General features: G+C 44.7%; 1 protein-coding gene across 4 annotated transcripts in view; it reads right to left on the bottom strand.

The window, feature by feature from the left end:
- Positions 1-534: 534 nt before the first annotated feature.
- UROC1 (urocanate hydratase 1) overlaps positions 535-15,471 on the bottom strand; it is a 45,719-nt gene continuing 30,782 nt past the window's right edge. For 3 of the 4 annotated variants that reach the window (XM_045849578.1, XM_045849580.1, XM_045849581.1), the window contains 5 exons: positions 14,704-14,802; positions 12,685-12,784; positions 10,066-10,147; positions 3,567-3,666; positions 535-2,384 (listed from right to left, as the gene is read on the bottom strand). In XM_045849578.1, coding sequence (XP_045705534.1) covers positions 2,244-2,384; positions 3,567-3,666; positions 10,066-10,147; positions 12,685-12,784; positions 14,704-14,802 — 522 coding nt within the window. In that variant the 3' untranslated portion in view covers positions 535-2,243. Of the gene's footprint in view, positions 2,385-3,268; positions 3,336-3,566; positions 3,667-10,065; positions 10,148-12,684; positions 12,785-14,703; positions 14,803-15,471 lie in introns of all 4 variants that reach the window. The other variant, XM_045849579.1, reaches the window with a different exon arrangement.

Genomic DNA, 15,471 nt, shown 5'->3' with positions numbered 1-15,471 from the left:
GTTCAGTTGTTTATTCTGAGTGGTTTCTTCACAATTTAGTTGTAATTCCAAATTGGCCCTGGGTAGAGGTCAGTGTGACTTACATTCACTCCTCTACCATTTTCCTCAGCCCTACCTGTCCTTAATAAGGGAAGATGCTGGGTGGGAAAGGGAGGGCCTGGTCTTAAAATTGAACATATCTTCCTGGTTTCTCTTTAGAAATGGGGAATGTTCACGCAGCTATATATACAGTGGTACTTTCCTTGGAGTCTTGTTGACAGACGCTATGATGATTAGATGCTCTTCCTGCTGTGTGGAACAGAAGTCCTGCTGGGATGGCTTTTAACACATGAGGACCAAGGAATATGGAGACAGGCAAGATGACACTGGAATGGCAGCTCCATGTGCTGCCAAGAGTCCAGGCACCTATACATTTCCACATGTACCCCTCCTATGCCTCTTTGGGCCTTATGGTCACAGCATGGTTTCTGTACTTCCAGCATCATGCCTGAGGTTCTAGCAGGAAGAAGGGGTGAAGGCAAAACGCAATCCAGCCACATCTGTACATTTTTATTAGAAAAACAACTGCTTTTCCAGAAGTCCTACCCAGCAGATTTCCACCTCATTTCATATGCTGGAACTTGGTCTCTGGTCACTGCTAATTGCAAGGAAGGCTGTGAAATCAACTATTTTTACTAAGTATATTGCTGTGCAGACAAAACTGGGGTTTTGTAGGCATGGGAAAAGGGGTGATGACCACTGGGGAGGAGATAAATAATACTGATAACACTGATTTTTTTAGTGGTTTGAGTGATTTTGAATTATGAGTGATTCAGGACTCAGAATTCAGGTAGACTGGCTGCCTCTCTGCCAACATGGAGGAGGAGGGGTGAAAAGTTTTCTGTGGCTCCGTATAGACTCATCCCCCAATCTCTCTCTTAATTCTTTGTTTAGGATGAGCCATTTTTACATTTGTCATGGGTCCAGCTGGGGGATAAGCTAAGGCCAGAAACTAATTAGAATAATATATGTGGTCAAAGCTGCGCTGCTTAGCATAGCAGGGTCATGGGGGGTGTCCTAAAGTGAGGGGCCAACAAGTGTGGTGCCACCGAGGGGGCCTACTCTAGGGGCAGTGTCTCCCTGATTCCCTGCATGACCCCATATGTTTACAGAAAAGGGAGCAGGTCCAAGTACCAGTTGGTGGGGCAGGAAAGATGAAAGTAAAAGGGCAGGGAACTCATCTCTGCACTGGCTCCTTTTTATAACCAAGGGGAGAATAAAGCAGAACAACCAACACCCCTTAAGAAAAAGAAGCACCTGCTTCAAAACAAAGGCCTGGAAAGCATGGCCATGTAATCCACTTGGCCTGGGTGATCTTCATTGAGGCTGGGCTCTAGGATCTGGCAGGGGTAAGTGTGTGCAAGAATCCAACCTCAGGTCCCACACGGCTCCCTATAGGACATCTGGTCCCAAACCAGATTTCTTGGGCTCCTGAGCAGATTTATATAAGTGATTGTCCATGGGTAGTACTGAGGCTCTCTCCTTTTATTCCCAACAAAGTGTCATTACCCTTCAGGTCAAAGCTTCCCCTGCCCCCATCCCACCACATTGCATCCACCCTGCCCATGCCACCTTCCACAGCTCTCTAGTCAGTCCTTTATTTTCCTATATTCCTTCCTGTACCCCTCCAAGCCCAGGTCTTGGTCAATGTTCCTTTGTGCCCAGAGCCAGGAACATGGAGGTACAGAAGGTACTTGCACAGACAAATCAACTGGCTAGCAGATGGGAAGAGATTGCATGGATGACTGGAAGGTGGACAGAAGGCAGAGTGATATAAAAGCCTGGCTGGAAAGCCTGACCCCTTGGTAGGAGAAGAAATGGCAAGAGGCTTAGAAGGTATTTGGTTGATGGCCAGCTCAGCCAGTATTCACTACCGATGCCTAGCCCAAAGCTCCCAGAGTCTACACCATGGCAAGATTGAGGATACAGCCCCAAACAAGATTTTCACTGCTCTCTGAGGTTCCCAGGAGGGTAATGTGATTATGAAAAAATGGCTCCACCTCTCTGGGCCTCAGCTCGCTCATCTGTGGAATGGGAATGGCAACAGCCCACCTTCTAGGGTGCAGTGAGGCCAAATTGAGGGCATGGGTATGGAGCTGCTGACCCAGGAGAGGGAGATGTGCACTGGAAGGCATGGTATGGTATGAAGGTAAGGACAGAGACTGGGGGGATCAAGGGACCACGCCAGACTCTTGGATTCCTGCTCATGGCCACAAGGCCTGCTGGAGCACATGCTCATCTGCCACCTCATATGGGAGTGTCACCACCAAGCCCTTGTTCTCCTGCATCGTCTCACAGATAATCTCGTAGGCCTTCTGGTTCCCGGACCAACAGCGGCGGGCCACCTGTCAGTGGGATGCAAAGAGAGCTGTGCAGCAGCTGGTGCCAGCATCATCAGCTTACCAACAAGGCATTCTGGACACACTAGGGCTGGGTTCATACCCCATAGGAGACCCTCTGCTATTGGTGGGGTCAGTCTATCCAAGCCCCATTTGATGCTCAGGCCTCCTCCTCTCTTGGCCCAATTACTATTTACCTGCCTCTCTGATCTGAAATCCTTCTGCCCATTCTCCCACTCCATGTAGGGGCACAGGCCAGGCACCCAGGAGTCATCCTCAGTACCCTTCCTCTCTCCCCTCATAGAATGGACACCCACCTCAGATCTGCCTTAAAATCTCTCTCCATCCACTTCCTTTTCTCCATCTCCATTGTCAAGGTTCCCTGGATGACTATCATGGCACCTCCCCCTCCTCCCTGCTGCTATTCTTGCCAAACCCCCTTCTCCCACACTGTCCACTGGTCCTCCCATGCCTCCTCTGGCCCATTCTCTCACTGCTTCACTGCCTTTAGAATGAAGACTCCCCTCTGCTGGTGACTCCCAGGGAGTCAGATCTCCAAGAACCCCTTCACTTCCATTGTCACATTTACTCTTTAAACCTTTCAACGTCAAACTCTTTGGGCTCTTGTGCTCACTTCCCTATTTCACTCACAGACTCACATACCCTTCCCCATTACCATCTGACTTCCCATTTATTCCCACTTCCTTGTGATGTGATCCTGAAGAGCATGGAGCCCCTCCACACACACACATACACATTCTGAGAGCCCACCTTGGATCACAGCAAAGGTAATTATAGCTGCAAAGCTAATCAGTCTGTACAAGTTTGCACTCTACGACCCACCTCAGAGATGGTGGAAATACAAGGCTTTAAAAGGAGGCCTATCTTACCAACAGTGGGGCTGTTCTCACTGGAAGGGCAGGTTCAGATGCCAGGGGCCCCCTGTGTGGATAGAGGCTGGAATGGAGGGTAAGGTCAGAGGCTGGGAGATGCAAAGTAGCCTCTGGAAACAGCCCCAGAGAGATGTGGGCAGCTGATTGGGAGAGACATGAATAAGCAAAAGTGGCATGATGTGCTCCTGACCATTTCTGGAGTAAAAGGGGTAGAAGTCTGTCTCAGGTCTGCATTTGGAAGGGGCAAAATCACAGATAGAAAGAGAAGGCAGAGGAGAGCCTTGGGGTGACTTACTCCATTGGAGACATCCCAGCTGAGCATCATCTTGGCTTTCTTCTCAGCCTCCTCGGTCCCATCTAGCACAAGACCAAACCCACCATTGATCACCTCACCCCTGCAAGAGGTAAGAGTTTCCAGGTCACTTCTGGGTCCTGGCCCTCAAAGAGCAGGAAGAAATGCATATGAGTTTTGGAATGTTCTGGAAGTGTTGTCTGAGGGTGTGTTGTATTTGGCCCCTGGGGCTGGAGTCCGTGTCCACTTGACAGCCTGTGGATGCAGGAGCCTCACAGTTCTGTGCCCCATATTCATGCCTCCATGATTTACCACACGGCCCTGAGCCCACCTTCAGAATCCACTCATGTGTCACATCTTGCTTGAAGTATGACCTCCTGAATGTGACATGACCTCCTTTTCCTCTGATTCTTTGGTGGTATGTATGCTTCTTCTTGTATCACTCAATTCAGTTGTCATTCGTCCTGATTTTATCTTTATACTCCTTGTCTTCCTTATTTTTTTCTTTCTACTTGTTTTAGGTATATTTTGGGGTCCTGATTACTTGAATTGAAAGCTGAGTTGCTTTATTTTCAGCATTTCTTGTTTCCTAGTTAATGCATTTCTCTGAATTTTGTTTTGACCACCTTCTCTAATAGGTGTGATATGTTCTTGTGTTCATTTGTTTCTTAATAGATGTCATTTGAATTTTACTTGAGTATGTTAATACTATTCCACTGTCCACATATTTGCCCTGCTGTTTTCTCCATCATTCATGAGGACCCTGTCCTTTCTGGCACCCCTGAACTCCCATCCATACCTTTGATGTCATTACCAATGGCTGGTGGACACAGCCAAAGTTCCTCAGCTCACATCACACTATACTCTAGGTGTCCCCTTCACGTACAAACTCATGAAAAACCCTGGATCTTGCCAGTAACTTCCAGGGCTCTACTGCCAAACACAGACACTTGGGACCATAACATACAGCTGCTTTTTTGTACCCAGTGCAAGGGAATTTGCTCTTTTTCCTTCCCACACCCAGAAGGTGCATCTAGTGTTTCTAGTCTCAGATCCTAGTCAAGTCTAGACTGTGAGGTCTTACATTATCTGCCCAACCTGGACCCTCTTTATAATTTCAATCAGTTCCCACCAAGAAGGTGAGGAGCCCTCTGTCCCAGGAGCCACCAGTGTTCCCACTCTGGGCACTAAAGCTGCCCCTGCCTGACTCTCAAGCCTGGTGTTGATGCCAGCCTGCACCTGGCCAATCCTCTGCCTTTGAGGAGCTCCCAGCATGTCTTCCACCAGCATCTAGAGTGGGATGCTCTGACTAGATTTAAGGTCATGACTGTTCACCTGTCAGAGGCCAATGATGGTTATCAGAGAAGAAAGCAGAAGGCAGTAAAAGTCACCAAATGAGAACTCTCAATCATAGTGATCTTTCTGAGTTTAGAACTACATCTTTCATTTTGAGATCTGGAAGCTGAGATGGTCAGAGACCAAAGCTGCTCAGCTTAAGGTATCTTCTGCAAACCTTACCTACAGAGGAGCCCTGACCATACTGAGCCCAGGAAAATGGGGTGCTAAAGACTTGCTATCTTTGCAGCATTTGGGGTTACTCACAGACAGTGTTTGGATAACCAGCCCTTTGAGAAAAACATAAAAGTTGAACCCTACATCACACATAAAAGAAAACAAAATCCAGATGTCAGTGAGGAAGGAAATATTTAAAATTTGCGAGATGAATAAAGAAAGTTTATGAGAATTTCTTTTAAAGTCAGGAGTGGAAGGAGGACTTTTAAAGTCACATTAAAAAATATGGATAGCGAGAATAGAAAATCCACTGGATAAAGATGTAAAACTCCCGTGTGAGGAGACAGAGCCAGCCCAGGCACCTCTTCCAGAAAGCCCAGCTGTGGGGGAAGGTGGTTCCATCATAGCCCTGGACAATAACTCCTTAGGGTCCTACTTGGGGCAGAGGCTGAGCGATACCATGGAATGAGGCCTGCCCACTTCTTCCCAAAGTGGCTCCTACAATGGCTATCTGGACTCTAGAACTCCCTGCCAGCATCAAGACTATCAGGTCGGCATGGGAATGGAGGGCTCCCCTGCCTGATCATCCTGTCTCATATCCACCTTTCCCAACTCTTCATATCTCAGGTAGTCCTCCCCAATAACCCTTTTGCACACTCCCAACCCCTACCCCTCAGCATCTGTCTCCTGGGGAACCCAGTCTGCACAGATGTTTTAAACAAAGTTCAAAGACAAGTGACAGGAACCCAATACATCAATCTTATATCGGAAATAGATTAAGAATGACTGGAAATTGATAAGAAAACCACACAATTCAAAAACAAAAACCTCAGGCTAGATGGCTCAATTGGTTGGAGTACTGTCATGTACACCAAAAGGTTTGGGGTTGATCCCTGGGACAAGGCATGTACAGGAGGCAACCAATCAATGTTTCTCACATTGATGTCTGTCTGCCTGTCTTTCTCTCTCTCTCCCTCCCTCTGTTCCTCTTTCTCTAAAAAAGAAAATCAGACATATTCTTGGGTGATGATTTAAAAAAAAAAACGCCTCAGAGCAGGCAATTCAAACAAAACAAGAATTTGTTACTTCTTCCCTTCCAGGCTGGTAATTCCCATGTTAACATTCAGTGAGTGATCACATTTAGTGTTGATGAGGTTATGCAAATGGGAATTTTTTTTAAAGAAAGATTTTACTTATTTATTCTTAGAGAGAGAGGAAAGGAAAGAGAAAGAGTGGGAGAGAAACATCAGTGTGTGGTTGCCTTTTACATACCCTTTACTGGGGACCTGGCCTACAACCGAGGCATGTGCCCTGACTAGGAATTACACCAGTGGCTCTTTGGTTCAAAGGCCAGCACTTAATGCACTGAGCCACACCAGCCAGGACCAAACAGGAGGTTTGGTGGTAGCTATAAAAGTTTAAAATGCCAAGCCCTGGCTGGTGTAGCTCAGTGGATTGAGCTCAGGCTGTGAATCAAAGCATCACAGGTTCAATTCCCAGTCAGGGCACATGCCTGGGTTGCAGGCCACGTGGGAGGCAACCACACATTAATGTTTATCTCTGTCTCTTTCTCCCTCCCTTCTCCTCTCTAAAAATAAATAAATAAATAAATAAATCTTTAAAAAAAAAGTTTAAAACTCCCACTTTTTCGAACCTGAGATTACAAATAGCATGCACTTGACAGAGATTTACATTTATGGGAGGTACACCATGTGCCAGGTCCTCTTCTGGCTCATTTACAAGAGATCTGTGGTAGATTGACACATGCATTTGTGCCAGGCCTCCTATAACCCGAACTTGCTGTGACACCTGAGCAAAGATACTTATCTCTGCTGGGTAGTATTTATTTCTTAGATGGGTCTGTTGTGGTGATTAAATGAGCTAGCACACAAATTTCTTAGAAGACCTCGAACATATTATGCACTATATAAACCTTAGCTATTATTAACTAATTTAATCTTTACCACTAACCTGCAAAGCAGTTACTATTATTATGACCATTTTGTGGATGAGAAACAAAGCTCAACAGTTTAAGTTGTGTAGACAAATCAACTTCAGAATTCATGCTCTTAATTTTGCAACAAAATTGTACATACAAAAATGCTTCCTGCTGCAGCACTGGGGGTGAGAGAAATGAGGAAGGTCTATGTGCACAGATGTCAGGAGCCCTCAATGCCCTGGCTGCTCAGAGTGCCTTGGGACAGCAGAATGAACATGAAACATGAGCACTGAGAAGTCTCAACACCCAACAGTGAGGCCCTGTCCCTCGCACCTAGCTCCAATAACTGACTGTACCCTCCCTACAAGGGCAGGAAAACTAACCAGTCCTATCTAAAGGAGCAGACAGACAGCAAGGGCAGCTAGACAGACATAAAATGGACAGACACCTAGTGAACAATCAGAAAGAGAGGCTTTGAGGAGACAGAGGCAAGGAAAGAAGCAGAAAATGACACAGCTGATATTGATCATTGGGAAACAAAATATAAAAACAGGGAGCAAATAAACAATTCACAAAACTAAAAGCAAATCAAGCAATAGCAGAGTAAGCTTATTTAGAAACATGAATTTCCATACAACAAAGAAGAAAAATAAAGCTGGAATTGGAAGCGATTTTTTCCTAGAATAGGAATGGTGGTGGGACAGATTGATTTTCTGGCTGATTTTTGCAGAAAGCTTTGTAGGAGTATCTGACAGATTAAATTATGAACGTGTGAACCTAATGAATTCCAACATGAATCTGAGGTGTTCCCAAAAGAACCCTCAAAAGCACCAGGGTACAAGGTGTTGATGCCCACATCTTACCAGCTTGCATTTCTGTCCACAGAGCCTGGGGACAGCCTTGGGGGTGGGAGAAACTTGGGAATTTACAGTCCCTGTCCTGAGAGTCCAGAGTATAGGAGGTTAGGGTAAGCAGTGTTCTGCCTGAATTCGGGTCCAGCTGTCCCCCGCTCTTAGGCCCTCATGTTGTTGATTCTCAGCTGCTCTGCTCTGTCCCTTCTTGCCCTCTGTTGTCCCATTAGCACTGATGAGTGGATCCTGGGAGGCAACAGATCTGGTTCCAGATCCCAGCTCTACCACCAGTTCTGCGGCCTTGGGCAAGTTACTCCCTGTTCAGAATCTCTCTTCACCTCCAGAACCTTCTCAGTAAATCCAGTGCCTAAAGGCCAGGTACCCAATAACTAGGTATTCTTCTCGTGTCCTGGTGTTCTCCATCCTTTGCATCAGAAAGGACATGCATTCCAGTTACATTTTCCATTCATCAGAGCCACCTAATTGAGCTGCAGCTTGAAATTCCATCCAAGCTGGCCCATCATAATGCCCTGGGAAGCTCAAGTGCTGAAACACTTGGCTCTGGAGGGCAAGGCCAGTCTTGATCTGGCTGGCCAAAACAGGCTCAGAGGTCAGTTCCAAGATAGCCAGGCCTAGGGAGCTGTCTTCTTTTCTGAAGCTGCCATACCCCCTGCTGCTCTGGGTAGCCAGGAATTGAGCTTGTCCTGGGAGCTTCCCCAAGTGACCCCATAGAGGCAGACACTGTGCAAGTGCAGTTCCTACAGCATCATAACCTCTTGGTGCCTCAGTCTTCTCATCTGTATAATGTGTTTTCCCTCTAAAATTAAGTATAAGAGTGGATTCAAAGAGTCTAGAAAATGCTTGCCACAGTGTCCATGTGCAATAAGTATAAGTTATTTATTATTCTTAACAGCAGATGTGAAATTGTAATTTATAATAAGAAATATATATTTGGTCTTCATACTATTTGCAGCACAGAACTCCTAAAACCCTTGGAATTCCTAAGGTTGGAGAATGATAAAGATTTCTTTTGTTATTTTAATGAGGTTACTTGTGGACCCCCACATAACAATGGGGGTTTGTTGCCAGGGAAAACAACTGAGAATAGAAGGTGGGAACTTTCAGTCCCACCCCCAGACTTCCAGGGAGGGGGGAATGGGCTGGAAGTTGAATTGATCACCAATGGCCAGTGATTTAATCAATCACACCTATATAATGATGCCTCCATAAAAAACAAAAAAGATTGGGGTTCAGACAGCTTCCAGGTTGAGGAAACAGAATGCTTCCCCGTACCACTATGTGGGCCCCAGATTCCATAAAGATAGAAACTCCTTTGTTGGGACCTTGTCCAATGTATGTTTTCATCAAACTGTTGATTTGTATCCTTACATCTCTCTTGTGATAAATCAATAATCTGGTTAGTAAATAGGTTTCCTGAGTTCAATGAGCCATTCTAGTAAATTAATGGAACTCAAGGAAGATGCCTTGGGACCCTCCAATTGGTAGAGGATCAGTCAGAAGCAGGCAACAACCTGGGCTTGGGATGTGAAGTGGGTTAAGAACAGTCTTGTGGGACTGAGTCTACAACCTGTGGGATCTGAGGCTATCTTCAGGTAGTTAGTGTTGGAATTGAGTTGAATTACAGGTGTTGGAGAAAATTGCTGTGTGGTGTGAGAACACCTGCACATGTTGGAAGTATAATTATAATGGACATCTTCAGTCAGAATGAGGCCCTCCCAGAAATCACAAATTTCTTAGAAACAGAACTGACCAGGGCAGAGCCCTCAGCCAGCAACCCAGAGGAGCCGAGAACCCAAGTCTCCTGCCCCGTTGTCTGTCTGCCCTGGGAATAGTGGGTGGAATAAAAAGACAGCATTATGAGGATTTCTGAGGAAATATCTGTGAATGCAAAGTAAAAACTGACATAAAAGGGGTAGTCATGGTTCTTACAGCCTTTGTGTCCTGTGTGACATGTAAGACCCCCAAAGGAAGAGTGGTTTGTTCAAGACACTTGGTTCAAGCCACCCATCCCCCTCAGTATTCTGTCACTCCAACTTCCACCTTATAGGAGGAAAACATCACAGCAAAGCCCTCAGCAAAGGAAGCTTGGGGGAGGCAGGGCCCAGGACCCCCAAGGGAATCCCTGTGCCTTCCATAGGAGCCTGCACCCTCACCACCCTGTTTTCCAAAACTTTCTTACCAGCCCACGCCTCCACCATTGTGAAGAGCAACCCAGGTGGCTCCTCGAAAGGCATCACCCACGAAGTTCTGCACAGCCATGTCTGTGGAAACAAAAGCCACAACCTGTCATTCCCTGAATGAGGTGGGCCAGGGCAAGGCCATGTTCCAACCAGTGTACAAGTAGGCCCCACTGCATGAGACAGTGCCATTCAGGCCTGAAGGACAGATAGGGAACTATGGACAGATGACTCTAGAAACAGCAATAATTTATGTTTGCAAAGCTGAGAAAAAGCAAAGAAATTGACAAATGCCCACTCACTATTATTCTTCCCTATGTTTATGCTCTCTAACACTGAATGCCAGACAAAGTGCCCCAGAAGTAGAAATGAAATAGAATTAAAAGGCAGGTGGTAGTGTTTTTAGCTTAGAAATGTAGAAAGACAAAGAATATCACTTCCACCCTTCAAACAAACAAAAGAATGGATGGGGCAGGGTCAAATTGCACATTAAGGATTTATCTTGATCCCATCAGAGAACTGTGGTACCAGGGCAAGTAACTAATTTGAAATATGGGGAGAGATAAGCATTTGTACAGAGAAACAGAGCCCAAACTGGTCACCTTACGAGTGTTTAACAAAGTGCTAAAGGATAAGCATGAGCCCTGTGACAATGAGGCCCATGGGACATGGATTTAAGGAGGTTTGTACTCTCTGGCAGACTCTTACTCTAAAAATGTCACTGGGTGCTCACAGAGAAGATCAAGGAGAATCCTAACAATCCTTTTTTCTTGATGCTGGGCTGTGAAGATTAGAAAGTGCCATGAGCCAAGAAATCTAAGAAATGTAGTTCTAGAAGCTGGAAAAGGCCAGAAAACAGATTCCCCTCTACAGCATCCTACAACATCATGGTCTGGCTAACACCTTGACTTTGGCCTATTAAAATTGACTTTAGACTTTTGGCTTCAGAAGTGTGGAAGAGTACATTTGGGTTATTTTATCCACTAAGTTTGTGGTGATTTATTATAGTGACCCTAGGATACAAACATAAACTGTATTAACATCAGAGAATTTCAGAACCAGGAATATTATAAAAAAAAATAGGGGATATTACATAATGATAAAGAGGTCAATTCTCCAAAAAAATATAATAAACCTAAATGAATGTACACCCCACAACATAGCTTTAAAATATGAAGCAAAATGCTTAAGAATTGAAAGAAGAAATGGATGAATCCACAAATAGATTTAAAACTTCACTGTTCCTCCTTCAGTAATTTATGGAATAGGCAGAAAATCAGTAAAGATAAGTGACCTGATCAGCATTACCAATCAACCTGACCTAACTGGCATTTTAAGAACAATTCACCAAAAATCAGCAGGATATATGTTGTCAAGTGCTCCAAGATAGACAACATTCCAGACCATAAAATCCTTAACAAATTTAAAAGAACAGAAATAATACATAGTAAGTTCTTAGACCATAATGGAATTAAATCTGAAAAATCCTCCCAAACTTGAAAATTAAAAAACATACTTCTAAGTAACCCATGGATCAAAGAAGAAGTCCAAAGCAAATTTTAAAATGTTTTGAACTGGGTGAAAATGACAATATATCATATAAAAATTTGTAGTATGCAGCTAAAGCAGTGTTTAGAGATAAGTTTATAGCATTAAATACTTATATTAGAAAAGGAAGAGGTATCAAATCAGTAACCCCAGCTTCTGCCTTGCAGAGAGTAGAGCAAGTTAAATTCAAAGCAAGCAGAAGGAAGGGCTAAAGATTAGAGCATAAATCAATACATTTGGAAGCAGAGAAGCAATTAAAGGAAAACCAAATAAACTGAAAGTTCTTCCTTGAGAAAAATCAATAAAATTGATAAACTTCTAGCCAACTGATCAATAAAAAAGAAGACACAAATGACCAATATGAGGAGTGACAGAGAGGATATCACAACTGACCTTTCAAACAGTACAAAGCTAATAAAGGAATACAACTCTATACAATAAATTTGGTAACTTTGATGAAGTGGACCAATTCCTTGCAAAAAGGATGGTGTTCCTGAATGTCCACCTCCTTCCCCTTGGAATCTGTGCATAATGGAAGGAGCCAGGAATAAGAAAGTTACCCCAGGAATAGAACTCATCAGCCGTGTGTTGATGATAATTATGGCAGTTGTACAAGCAGTATCAGTGAAGAAAGCAGCAGAAGCTAACTTTCACTGAACACTGGCCATGGGACCTTGATGTAATGCCAGATGTGTATACATTTATTTTGTTCTTCACAACAAACCTTTGAAATAGGTACTATTGTTGTTTCCATTTTACAGATGAGGACGTTGAGGTTCAGAGACTTTAAGTACCTTGCAGAAGATCACCCAGCAATTGATGGGGCCAGAAGCACACCCACATGTAGGGCATCCAACTGTCCTAGTTTGCTTAACACTGGCCCAATTTCAAAACCAGAGGTCCATGTCTCAGAACCCCCTCTCTCTGTCCTTGGTTGGTCATTCTACGTCATGCCTCTCAAATGCCTGCACATTTTTTATAACATCATGACTAACTAAATGAATCAACTGATTTTTAAATAAAATCCAAATCCAACATTAAAAAATTTATAATAATTTTTTTGTTTTTCTCACCTGCACAGAAGGCAGAGCCATCATAAATGTTGGAGGTCTCCCTAAAGGGGCTGTCTGTGCCACTCACATCATGGTGGTCTCGGCTCAGGACTACTGGTGCCTACAGTGTGCAAGGATACGAGATGTCATCTTGGATCAGGCTCTACCAGAAGCTCATCAGATATACCCCACTGGGAAAACAGACCTTTAACAAGAGGAAGTATGGATGTTTTCTATATCTTCCTGCAGCTACTAATAGATTCTGCTTATTTTGACCCTTTCTATTCTTTGTGCCCAGAAATCCACATATACTGTACATGTGTTAGTTCACTGAGTCATCTCAACAACCCTATCCAGCTAGACATGACTGTTATCATGACCATTTTGTAGAAAGGAAGACTGAGGCCCAGAGAGGATAAGTAACTTGCCCAATGTCACAGAGCTGGTAAATGGGTAGGCTGAGATTTAAAGACACACACAGCATACTAGAGTTGGTTCGTCCTTCAGGCAGCCTGGCCCCTGAGTCTGTGACACTACTGGGTGCCAGTTTTCCCAGCCCTCTTCAGTAGGAACAGAAATTCATGGACTCCCAATGTAGGAAGAGGTAGCCTGCCAAAAGGGTAATTCCCCACTGCTCTGAATCAAGAGGACCTTCTCTCCTTTCCTTGAACAGACCAAGTTTGCTTCCACCTCTCCACCTGCCTTGGAATCACCTGCCCCAGGTATTCTGGCACCTTCTGGATATTCAGGCCACAGTTCTATGCCAGCAACTCAGAAAGGCCTGTCCTGGCCACCCCATCTAAAGTCACTGCTCACCCTACCCCATTACCCCTACCTTGTCACCTCAACTCATTTTCTTTAACAGAGCTCATCACCATCTAAAATTCTCCCTGAATTTATACATTTAGTTAAAATATATTGTTAGTTTCTTTTTACTAGTAAATAGGTTAAGGCAGAGACCCTGTCTATCTTGTTCTTTGCTACATTGCCCTCAGTGCTTAGAACAAGACAGGCACAGAGGAAGTGTTCAATCAATTGATGAATAAAAAAAGGAGGGAGGGAGGAAAGAAGTGAGGGAGGATTAAAACACCCAGGTTCTCAGTGCTGATCTCTGACCCCAGCCCGGGTGTGAGTGTGCCCAGAGGGACACATTTGGCCAAGTTATGCTGGCCTTCCCCATGAGAACATGGGCTTTTGAGAAGTGTCAAACAGTGGAATCTGCTGATGGTGCTCCCTGAGAAAGATCGGGGCTACTGGCCTTGCTACCAGTGCTACCCAGAACCATCCACAGGGGCAGCCTTCACTTTCATCTACTTCGATTTCCTTTTCATTTCTGATTATTAATATTCCTTGTGCTTTTAAATAAAGGGCTGTCATAAGAACTCTGCATGTAAGCCTACAAAACTGAGTGAGAGGCCCCTCTGAACAAGTGTGTCCAGGGGCCCATGTCCTCCAAAGTTGGCAGGACTGATTCACAGGAAAATAAGAAGTTTATTATGATTTTAAAAGATAATTCAGCAAAGATATATAAAATACTCAGGTGGAAACAAATTTAATCCTCACATCCATGCTTTGAGATTAATATTGCCTCTTTTGCCCTGTCTGACGTGGCTTAATGGTTGAGTGCCAGCCTGTGAATCAGGGGGTCACCGGTTCAGTTCCCGGTCTAGGGCACATGCCTGGGTTGCGGGCCAGGTCCCAGTGGGGGGCATGCAAGAGGCAACCACACATTGATGTTTCTCTCACTCTCTTTCTCCCTCCTTCCCTTCTCTAAAAAAATGAATAAATAAAATCTTTAAAAAAATATGATTCTTTTTTAACAGGGGGGAAACTGAGGCTCAGAGAAGGGACTTGACTTGCCCAAAGTCACACAGGGACCAGTGGCAGAGCCTGGGTTTCAGGGAAGACCCTCATCCTTCCCTGACTCCAACTATTGACCATCAGTTGACACAAACACAGATGATAAGACCTTGGGGCAGTGCTGGTGCTGACAAGAAGGAGCCAAAGGGAGGCCCCCACCAGCAGCATGGGAAATGTCACCTTGATCTTCCCATGAGCGATGGCTTGGTTAAAGGCCACAGCAATGGCCACTCGGCCTTTTTGGTCTGAGTACAGGATCCGTGCCTGGGAGCCCACCACCTATGTAGAGAAAGATAAAAGGAGACACCTCAGTGACCTGATGATACATGGGAGAGACTTGGGTGATACGTACCACTAGCCAGATGGTTGCCTCCAGGAAGGTCCTGAAGGACCCACAAGGTATGTGGTAGCCCTAAAATTGGCAGGCCTGAGGCAAGCCTGCACACCTACCCAGCAGGTGGCCACATCAACTCCTCACATGTCCACCTGCAATCTGCTTCTGAGACCCTGACTTATCCATCTCCAGGGATGTTACCTATTATGAGCATTACTCTATTCAAGTCTTTCCCGTAATAATATTAACACTACCTAATGCAGTTTTTGATTGTGTCTGGCACAACTCTAAGAACTTTACACAGGCACACATTTGTGAGTTTTATGAGGAACATGCTATTGTTCTAATTGTAGGCTCTATTTTACAGATGAGGAAACTGAGGCCCAGAGAGGTAAGCAACCTGCCCTGGTCATCCAGCCTGTAGGTGGCATGGCTGAGTACCTACATACTCAACCACAAGGATGAAGCACCTGTGGGGAGAAGGGAATGGGGAACTGTTCTTTAATGGGCACAAAGTTTTAGTTTGAGGTGATAAAAAAGTCCTAGAGATGATGGTGGTGATGATTGCACAACAATGTGAATGTATGTAATGCCACTGAATTGTACCTAAAAAT

The sequence above is a fragment of the Phyllostomus hastatus genome, unplaced genomic scaffold (genome assembly GCF_019186645.2).
Source record: "Phyllostomus hastatus isolate PE091 unplaced genomic scaffold, TTU_PhHast_1.1 phas_contig_80, whole genome shotgun sequence".
Classification (NCBI taxonomy): Eukaryota; Metazoa; Chordata; class Mammalia; order Chiroptera; family Phyllostomidae; genus Phyllostomus; species Phyllostomus hastatus.
The sequence above is the reverse complement of the archived record's forward strand: the minus strand, read 5'-3'. Positions and strand labels throughout refer to the sequence as shown.